The sequence below is a fragment of the Mirounga leonina genome, unplaced genomic scaffold, assembly GCF_011800145.1.
Source record: "Mirounga leonina isolate KUSES-001 unplaced genomic scaffold, KU_Mleo_1.0 Mir_221, whole genome shotgun sequence".
Taxonomy (NCBI): Eukaryota; Metazoa; Chordata; class Mammalia; order Carnivora; family Phocidae; genus Mirounga; species Mirounga leonina.
In genome coordinates, this window is record NW_023270554.1 from 15,409 (window position 1) to 26,731 (window position 11,323).

At 36.5% G+C, this 11,323-nt stretch overlaps 1 protein-coding gene across 1 annotated transcript; it reads left to right on the forward strand.

The window, feature by feature from the left end:
- Nucleotides 1–411: 411 nt before the first annotated feature.
- LOC118026199 (olfactory receptor 2AJ1-like) lies at nt 412–10,551 on the forward strand. The gene has a single exon (XM_035028956.1). It carries the CDS (start codon nt 3,791–3,793, stop codon nt 4,748–4,750), a length of 960 nt encoding a protein of 319 aa, XP_034884847.1. The 5' UTR covers nt 412–3,790; the 3' UTR covers nt 4,751–10,551.
- Nucleotides 10,552–11,323: the final 772 nt, after the last annotated feature.

The following is an 11,323-nucleotide window of genomic DNA, read 5'->3' on the forward strand; positions in this document are numbered from 1 at the left end:
CTAGGCTTTTAACTTGTGTTGACTATGCCCCTCTTCAATAAAATCCCCATGAGAGACAGGAAGTGATCATGGAATGTAGGAAGTTTCTCAAAATTGTAGATATTCTCAGCCTTTGAGGCTCCACATAACCTCTCTCCTCTCCAAAATTATTCTCATTTATAAATTTCTTTCTTCCATGAGCAAACATTTTTTTTAAAGATTTATTTATGGATTTAAAGAGGGGGAGGGCAGGCAGAGAGAATCCTCAAACAGACTCAGTGTTGAGCATGGAGCCTGATATGGGGCTCTATACCAAGACCCAGAAAAAGGAATCTAAGCATAAGTAGAACCATTTATTTAACAAAATGATATAAAAATCATATGATCATCTCAATAGGTGCAGGAAAAAACATTTGATAAAATGCAACATATTGTCTTGATAAAAACTCTCCAAACATTAGTTATAGAAAAAAAAAAAACACACATAATAAATCAATACTAAAAATGCTGAAAACTTTGTTTCTCTAAGATCGGAAACAACACAAGAATGATCATCTTAAAATTTCTATTCCATATAGTACTGAGAGTTCTAGCCAGAACAATTAAGCAAGGAAAAAATAAAAGATATTCAAAGTAGCATTATCTTTTAGTATAAATAGAAGCATGTATATCAGACTTAATATTCCCAGGATTTCTACATTAAACACCACAAGATAAATATTACTCAGGAAGTAATGATCTATTATTTTTGTCCTTCATCTTACAGTCAAAATTTTAATATAAAGATGTAATGTAGGAACATACAAATAATTGAATAGATGTGTAGTCTTACTAATTTTATTGAATAGTTTCCTTCTATTTAAATGTAATTCCCCTTCTGTTTAAAGTTAAGGACATATTCTGAATGTTTTATTCATGTACTGAGAGATGTGACAGAAAAATGAAAAGAATATTTTTCAAACTAGTTAAGGCAAATTAGTGCTGTATAATGAATTTTCAAAATCTTGACAAATGTAAAATGGTAAAAAAATATTTGAGCATATTGCATTCACTAGGTAAAGTGCATGGAAGCCTTTCTTTTACCTGGGAGACAAGTTTGGGATATGACTGTGTTTATAGCTAAAGACTTGGTATCTAATGATGACAGCATCTTCTATAATTAGTCTCCAAACTTCTAGAGGTTAGGATGGTGTAAACTGCATGTTACATCTCTTTACTTACATTTAGTATTATTAGACAGAGAATATTTAATGTCATATAGAGAGAAAGAGACTATAACTTTATAAGGGTAGCACAGATTTGGAAGATTTTACAGGATATGTAACATTTGTCTTCCCACTTTTAAACATAGTGTTAGGAAGCTCACCATTAGAGTATACCTCTTTGGATTCAAGAACAGATTTCATTCAACATTCTGGATGGCATAGAAGGTATCATTTTATCTATCATTCTAGCATCATGGAAGGATATTCCAGATGCCTGATTGACCAGTTAGGCAAAGATTCTTAAAAGATGGTTGTACACCTGGGGGGCTTAGTTGGTTAAGCACTGGACTCGATCTCAGCTCAGCTCTTGAACTTCAGGTGCCCCATGGAAGTGGAAAGAAAGTAGCAGAACCTAGAAGATGAAGTAGTTGTTGAATTTATTATGGAGTACTTCTAATATCTGAAGACAAATGTAGACAAAATATTCTTGTAGAGGCAGCACAAACTCTTTAAAAATGTAAATATAATTGATATATTGTGGATAACTTTGGATATCAGAGTCCATAGTCAAAAATACCTTGAACAAACATTTACTGAGAACCTACAGTAGGCCAGGGACTACTATGTGATGGGGTTCTGCAGAAAATAGACGTTACATATACTTTTGTTTTCTTTTTTTTTTTTTTAAGATTTATTTATTTTAGAGAAAGGGAGACAGGGAAAGGGAGGGAAAGTGTTAAGCAGACTCTGTACCTGTGTGCACAGCCTGACCTGGGGCTTGATCTCATGACCCAGATATGACAACCTGAGGCAAAACCAAGAGCTGGGCATTTAACTGACTGTGTCTCTCAGATGCCCCCACACTTCTCAACACTAAAATCGAGTATGGATTTTTGATGAGAATGAGCATAACAATTGAAATCATTAATGGAAAATGGAAAACCAGAATGACAAAATTATTTTTGGCAGTGAGAAAAAGTCAACAACTTTGGATAATGATATATTGAATTTGAGTTGTCAATAATATTCAGTGATTTTTTATTCATAGATTTTAAAGACTAACTTATGATCCACCAGTTCAAGGAAGGCATTGATGCCCTTAAATCTCAATCCATGTCCTTACCGAATTTTACTGAGCTGTTGGTCAAACCAGTCAAAACAGCAAGACCTACTTAAACATGTATATATCTGCAACGTCATTCAAAGGTTAATCTTTTCATATACCTAACGTTATAGCAAAACAGTGGCCACATTCCAGGCCATCAAAATAGAGTGTAGAGGTTTATTTCATAATGAAGTATCTCAATAATCACTAAAATAAAACAGAAAAATACACATTATTTATATTTTATCAGGGACATATTTGTACATTTGCTTCCCAAAGGGAAAACCAAAACACATTTCATTCAAACTTAAAAGAGTGTTTTTGTTGTTGTTTTTAAGATTCATGGTGCTTGAACTTACAACCCTGAGATCAAGAGTCACATGCTCTACTGACTAAGCCAGACAGGAACCCCAAATTTATGAATAGTTCTTAAAGAAGGCAAATAACTTGTTTTATATGTTATTTATTTTTCATGATTTGCAGCAGTGTTTTCTTAAATTCTCTCTGTGTGTATAAGTATGTATGCATGTATATCTATTTATTGAGGGATAGATCATACATAATGAATTTGTGCACATATAGTAAAGGGAACACTTAAGTCACTACCCACATCTAAACAATTTCATTATTTAGGAAACAATATGATTCTCTATATAAAGAATTAATGAAATATAATTCAATTTTGAGGAGTTAATAAAACTGGCCCAATTAAAATATATTCTTATTTTAACTGAATAAAATTTTCATTTTTTACATTTAAATGCTGATATTTACAAATTACAGATTAAATTATAAATACAGATTAAGCTAGTTTTTATAGTATATCATTACTTATTATTTTAGAAAGATGTATAAATAATACATTTCATTTTCTTTAGGGTTTATCCAAATAAAAAATGAGACAGAAAATTGAGTTCCATATGCTATTCATTTATTCAGGTATTTAAAGGATATTATTGAGGAACTACTATATACCAGGCATTGTGTAGCCATTCAGTTTATACAGAGGGCAAAACAACGATTTCACATTGGGAAGTTTAAGTTCTGATGAGTTAGAATGACCATAAAAAATAAATTTAGTTCATAAGTTTATTGAATATGTAAAAGATGAAAAGTGATTTGCAAAATACATCAAAGGACAGCACAGTAAGGAGAAATAGGCAAGTCGGGGGTTACTGAGATTTTAAGTACACTGTTCAGGGTAGGTCTCATTTAAAAAGTGACCTTTGACAAAAGATTGAACTGCATTTAAGAATACGGAATTAAGACTACATGGAGCTGACAGCTTTCTCAATAGACCACTATCATCAGTTGATTCAAACAAATAAATGGCCATGTTGTAAACCAAGCCCACTTCCAAAGCTTGTTGAGAGTCTGTTGACTTGAACTGCAAAACCTGCATCACTCTCATTTTATTATGCTTCTAAATGTAAATGAGTTTGAGATTTACGCCACTGCATTTTAGCTCTATTTTTTCTATTTTAGGAAAAGAGTGGAGTTCATGATGGGGCATGAGAATCACAGTTTCACCAGTGATTTCATTCTTTTAGGACTCTTTTCTTCTTCTCAATCAAGTCTAGTTTTCATCTCCTTTATATTCATCATTTTTATTATGACTATAACAGAAAACACAATCATGATCCTCCTTATCCTCAGGGACTCAAGACCCCATACTCCAATGTATTTCCTGCTCAGCCATCTGTCTTTCATGGACATCTTGCATATTTCCAACATTGTTCCCAAAATGGTCACTGACTTTCTGTCAGGCAGCAGAACTATTTCATTCACAGGTTGTGGCTTCCAGATATTTCTATCCCTCACCCTCCTGGGTGGTGAGTGCCTTCTCCTGGCGGCAATGTCTTATGATCACTATGTAGCCATCTGTCACCCACTGCACTATCCCATTCTTATGAATGACTATGTCCGCATTCTCATGGCTAGAGGGTCCTGGATTGTTGGGACTGTCAACTTCATAGTCCACACAGCTTATGCACTCCAGTTTCCCTTCTGTGGCCCAAGAGCCATTGATCACTTTTTCTGTGAAGTCCCTGCCATGTTGAAGTTGTCCTGTGTGGACACAACACTCTATGAACGAGGAGTTTATGTAAGTGGCTTAATTTTTCTCCTTGTCCCTTCCTCCCTAATCCTTGCTTCTTATGTCCAAATTCTCCTTACTGTTCTTCAAATGAAATCATCAGAAGTACGGAAAAAGTCATTTTCTACCTGTTCCTTCCACATGATTGTGGTCACAATGTACTATGGGCCATTTATTTTCACATACATGAGACCCAAATCATACCACACTCCGGGCCAGGACAAATATTTGGCAATATTCTATACCATCCTCACACCCACACTGAACCCTATCATCTACAGTTTTAGGAATAAAGATGTTCTGAAGGCAATGAAAAATATGCTCAAAGTAACTTTCTCCATTAAAGATAGTAATAAAAATGCTTGAAGCATGTGTTTTCTATATCAATATTCAATGCTTAGAGATTATCCATTAGTCATATCTTTAGAAAGAAAATCAAAGTTTCTATCCATCAAGAGTGGAAAGTGGATTTTTCCAAACCTCCAATGAAAATAAAAAAAAAGTTTTACAGGTATTTGTTTTATAAATACATACATCCAGAAATGTACTGTTCCCTCCCATGAAAAATTCTAAGAACTTATAAAAATTGACTTTTATAATACAATCACGTTATATGGGATCTATCCATATAACTTTTGTATTTCATGAAACAGTAAAATTATAATTCCAAGGTTACAAGCAGTTATCAAAAATTCATAAAAAATTATAGGCAAAAAGGGTGCAGGTGTTCAAGAGGTAAAAATTCTAGTTATATGATACATAAGTTAAAAATAAGTAAGTCCTGTGATGTAATGTAGAGCATGGTGACTGTAGTTAACAATGGTCTGTTGTATATAAGAAAGTGGCTGAGAGTGTAGGTTTTAGTAGTTCTCATCATAACAAAATGAATTGTAGCTCTGGGTGGTGACAGATGATAACTAAACTTATTTTGACAATTATTTTATAATATATAGATATATCAAATTTTTATGCAGTACACCTAAGAACAGTAGAATTATATCAATTATACCTCAATAAAACAGAAACATAAACCAATGTATTCTAGTATTTAATAAATCATATATTATTATGTATTTTAATATACTAATACATTATGTAACTTATTTGATATACTCAATGCATTAAATATTATTTAGTAAGAATAACATTTATTAAGAGTTATTTAAGAACTAGCATTCAATTTCTATTAATATGAGTTCTAAATCATGAAAACACTTCCATTTGAAATCCACAATCCCTGTTTTCTTGCACAATGATGTAAACAAATATTGCATGCAAGAACCTCCATACATCAATTGCATCCCTGTCCTGCTACCCCTGGATCTTTTTTGTATTGTGAATGTCTGAGTGAGAGGGCTACACCTCTGTACAGAGAAAGTGAGGTAGAGGGGCCAAAAACAATCTAGCAGGCACAAGCAATTTCTGTTTTTGCTCCCTTTCAAACTTAATTGAGAGGGAATTTGGGAAACAAAATGTCAGAACTACATTAAATCACAAACCAGCACAACGACATGCATCACTCTGCCCTCACCTGGAAGTTTCAAAAAAAAACACAAAACTTTTCGGAACTCCACTTGAAATATCCATTGTTCATTGAATAGTTTGTTTTGAAACCTTTGTTACTGAAGTGAGAAATATATATACATACACTTACATATATACATTAGTTGTGGTACAATGAAAGTACTCATCCTTTCTAGAAGCAAACACAAAATATTTAATGTGTGTATTAAAATTGTGTCTTGTTTTAGGTACACATATAGGGTTACATTTTGTAACATTTTTAGCATTGTATCCTAAAAATTAGTGCAAAGAAGAAAAATATTTTTTACATACTTGGTCATAAGTCAGGCTTCAACTTCTTGAAAAAGTTTGAGATCGTGCCATGCATATTTTGAGACAACAAGGTGATGAATCTTGAAGTCAAACACAAGAAAAAATAGAAGGACCATAAACACATGGAGGTTAAAAACATCCTACTGCAGAATTAATGGGTCAAACGCACATAAAGAATTTTAAAAAATAAATGGGAGAAAATGGAAATATGGAAGAAAATGGAAATGAAAACATGACAGTCGAGAATAATTGGGATGCAGCAATGACAGTGCTTTGAGGGAAGTATATAGCAATACAGGCCACCCTCAAGAAACAAGGAAAGTATCAAATGCACAACCTAAGCTTACACCTAGAGAACGTGGAGAAAAAAAAAAAAGTCTAAATCCAGCAGGAAATGAGAAATAATAAAGATTAGAGCAGAAATCAATGATAAAGAAATTAAAACAAAACAAAACAAAAAAAACAGTAGAACAGATCAATGAAATTAGGAGCTGGTTCTTTGAAAGAATTAATAAGATTGCTAAAGCTCAAGTAAGACTTATCAAAAGGAAAGGGAAAGGACCCAAATAAGTAAACACCTGAATGAAAGAGGAGAGCTCACAACGAACACCCAATAAATGCAAACAGATATAAGAAAATATGACCAATTATATCTCAACAAATTGGGAAATCTGGAAGACATGGATACATTCCTAGAAACATAAACTACCAAAACTGAATCAGGAAGTTATAGAAAACCTGAACTGACCCCAAACCAGTAAAAAGTATTCAATTAATAATCAAAAATCTCCCAACACACGAGTGTCCAGGGCCAGATGGCTTCCTAGGGCAATTCTACCAAACATTTAAAGAAGAATTAATACCTATATTTCTGAAACTATTACAAAAAATAGAAATGGAAGGAAAATACCAGACTCATTCTATGAGGCCAGCAATACCTTGATCCCCAAACCAGACAAGGACCACCATTAAAAGGACAATTACAGACCAGTATCCCTGTTGAACAAGGATGCATATATTCTCACCAAGATACTGCCAATAGGATCCAACACAGTTAAAGGATTATTTACCACGACCAAGTGGGATTTATTCCTGGCCTCCAAGGGTGGTTCAACCTCTGCAAATCAATATGAAACACCACATGAAAAAGAAAGGACAAGAACCACAGGACCCTCTCAATAGATGCAGAAAAAGCATTCCACAAAATACAGCATCGTTTCATGAAAAAAAACTCCACTATGTAGAGAGAGGGGAAACATAACATCATAAAGGCCATATAGGAAAGACCCAAAGTAAATGTCACCCTCAAAAGGGAAAAACAGAGATTGTCCCCTTTGTGCAAGAACACGGCAGGCATGTCCACTCTCACCACCGCTGTTCAACGTAGTACAGGAAGTCCTAGCCTCAGCAATCAGACAACAAAAAGAAATATAAGGCATCCAAATCAGCAAAGAAGTCCAACTCTCATTTTTTGTAATCCATCTCTCTGTTTCCCCGGTTACCGTCAAAACCATATGTTCACCCTGCCTGTGTCCAAGCGTTTTTAGCTCAGGCATGGGACTGAGTTCCAAAACTCCAAATGTTCAGCTTGGATTCATGTGGTTCCTCTCGTGGAGGATCTCCCATGCTGCTGCATTTTGCCACCCTATGTCAGGAAATCAATTGCACAACCATGAATCGGTTAGCAGTTTATGGCAATACAAAGCAGAAAGCTGGCAGCTAGACTCACTGTTCTCAGGCAGGGTTCCCGTTCCTAAAGCTGGGTCGTAAGGTAGCTCTATTTTTAACTTTTAGAAGTCTGGGAACTCTGTCACACTCAGGCACCTGCCATTTTCATGAGACTCCAGGGATCCTGAGACCACTCTGTCACACCCAGGATTCCACCTGGCTTCCCCAACTAAGCACGTTTAAGCCAGGAACACCCCCGAAAGAGCAAACTTGTAAATGTTACTATTTTGTGCTCCGCTGCTTATAAAACTTTGTGGTATCCTCCTCAAGCCCCCCTCCCCTCCCCTGTATCCTCAGCTATGTCACACCAGATTCACGTCTCCACACCTCCTACCTTCCAAATGGTGGTCACTTTTCTACTTGTAGACCTGCAGCACTTGTTTTCTCAGATACTTGATTGATGTCCTGGGTGTTCAGAACGATCTGATAACACTGTAGCTGTATTCGAGGGAGGAGATAAATCTTAACTCCTCCCGCTTGATCTTTCTCGTTGGATTCTGGACATGAAGACTGTGAACTTCATGACAGGCTGGATTTTGTCACCCCCTTTCTATGAGAGCTGAATGTTGTTTTGTCAAGCAGGTAATGACTTCTAACAAAGCTTTATCCTTTCTAGTTTTAGGTTTATTGTGTGAAGATATACCAAACATATCTACCATTTTCTGCACTTTTACTTAAGCTTTGATGGAAGAAGGGAGAGTAGCATCTACTCGACTGCCATGTTATCGACTTAACCCTGAAGTGTGACGTGTCCTGAGGTCTTAATGGCCCATGTCTTCATTAATATCGGTGTCTGTGTTTTAGTGAATGGTGACAATGAGTGACACATTTAGCTTTCTACTGGTGAAGTCCTTTCTCCCTCACCATGAACTTCACTAGGAATACATCCCAAATATGATTTTTTCATCTTGAAGGAAAGTTAATCTGCTTTCTTTTAAAACATGGCTTCCAGACAATGGTGTCTGCAGGGACACTGAGAAATCCATAGATCGTTGGCAATCTGAGCTTCCTGGTGACTGGCCACTCCAATGGGGACAACCTGAGAATGTCCTGGTGATTGGCCAGGACATAGTTGTGACATCACAAGAAGGCATTGTGATGCCCCAGGGCTGTTATAAAAGCCCCACAGAGACTGAAGCTGCACTAAGGAGAGAAATGGCCCTTAGGCACAGCTCTTCCTGCCATTGTTAAATTCTCTGCCTACTTCTCTGCCCCTGCCCATTCCAAGCCACCTGCCCACACCTCCTCCCATGCACCTGGCAACTCCTAGACCAGTTTCACACTGTGAGTATGGCCTGGCTACTCAGGGGCACATTCCCATTTCTCATATGGGAGCGGGACACTGGAAATCAGAGCACCAAGGATTCTCCGCCACCTGGGCCCCACACCTCTGGGTTCAGAACACGGCTCAGCACAGGAAAGCTGAGTCCACATCCTGACGGTGCACTGAGCACCCTAATACTTTGGAGCCCTCCAACCCAGCTCAGCACAGGGACCATGAATGATTGAATATCCATCTGACCAGATGTGCAAAATGTGTACAATGACTCCAGACTCCTGGCAGAGAGGGAGTTTTATGAAACAAGTAAGTACTGGGAGATGGACTCGCCTCATCATTGGACACAGTGCCAGTCCTTGAAACACATGCCCTCAGACCAAAAGCTGTCTGACCTAGCTCAGCAGCTGAAATACTACTACTACTACTAATTGTTTTAGGGTGAAGTGCTCTCAACATTTCTGTTAAGGCCATCTGGTCCAGTATGACATGCAAAGACCTGTTTCCTTGGTGGTCTGCTTAGATGATCTCGGCATTGCTGTGATTGGGGTGTTAAAGTCCCTTCCAATTATTGTATTATTTTCAAAGTTTTTCTTTAATTTTGTTATTAATTGGTTTATATATTTGGGTGTTCCCAAGTTAGGGGCATCAATATTTAAAATTGTTAAATATTTTGTGGCCTAGACCCCTTTAGTATGATATACTGTCCTTCTTTATCATTATTATACTCTGGTTTACTATCTAGTATGTCTGATATAAGGATGGCTACTCCACCTTTCTTCTCATGTCCACTAGCATGACAAGTGGTTCTCCACCCATCACATTCTGTCTGGTGGTGTTTGCGTCTAAAATAAGCCTCCTGTAGACAGCATATTGATGGGTCTTGTGTTTTTTTGTTTGTTTGTTTGTTTGTTTTTATCCAATCTGATAGCCTGCGTCTTTTGATTAGGGCATTTAGCCCATTTACATTCAGGGTAACTATTGAAAGATAGGAATTTAGTGCCATTGTATTGCCTGTAAGGTGACTGTTACTGAAATTGTCTGTGTTCCTTTCCGGTCTATGTTGCTTTTAGGCTCTCTCGGACTCCTTTCAATATTTTTTATAGGGCTGGTTTTGTGTTTGCTAATTCCTTTAGTTTTTGTTTGTCCTGGAAGCTTTTTACCTCTCCTCTATTTTTAATGGCAGCTTAGGTGGATATAGTATTCTTGGCTGCATATTTTTCTCATTTAGTGCTCTGAATATATCATGCCTGTCCTTTCTGGCCTGCCAGGTCTCTGTGGATAGGTCTGTTGCCAATCTAATGTTTCAACCATTGTAGGTTACAGATCTCTTCTCCCCAGCTGCTTTCAGGATTTTCTCTTTGTCTCTGAGACTCCTATGTTTTACTATTAGATGTCAGGGTGTTGACCTATTTTTATTGATTTTGAGAGGGGTTCTCTGTGCCTCCTGGATTTTGATGCCTTTTTCCTTCCCCAAATTAGGGAAGTTCTCTGCTCTAATTTGTCCCTCTCTCTCTTTCTTCTTCTTCTGGGATCCCAATTATTCTAATGTTGTTTCATCTTATGGTATTGCTTATCTCTCGAATTCTGCCCCCGTGGTCCAGTAGTTGTTTATCTTTTTCTCAACTTCTTTATTTTCCATCATTTGTTCTTCTATATCACTAATTCTCTCATCTGTCTCATTTATCCTAGCAGTTAGAGCCTCCATTTTTGATCACCTCATTAACAGCCTTTTTGATTTCGACTTGGTTAGATTTTAGTTCTTTTATTTCTCCAGAATGGGTTTCTCTAATATCTTCCATGTTTTTTTCAAGCACAGGTAGTATCTTGAAAATCATCATTCTGAACTCTAGTTCTGATGTCATACTAATGTCCATATTGATTAGGTCCCTGGCAGTCAGGACTGTCTCTTGTTCTTTTTGTTGAGGTGATTTTTTCCATCTTGTCATTTTGTCCAGAGGAGAATAGATGAATGAGAGAACAAAACGCGAACAGGGTAACAATATCCCCAGAAAATATTCACTGAACAGATCAGAAAAGACCTGAAACCAGGGGAAAAGAAAGGGAAAGGAAAAAAAAAAAAGATAAAAAAAGATAAA

Coding starts and splice junctions, on each gene's coding strand:
- LOC118026199 (XM_035028956.1), top strand. CDS start 3,791: ATGATGGGGCATGAGAATCACAGTTTCACCAGTGATTTCATTCTTTTA.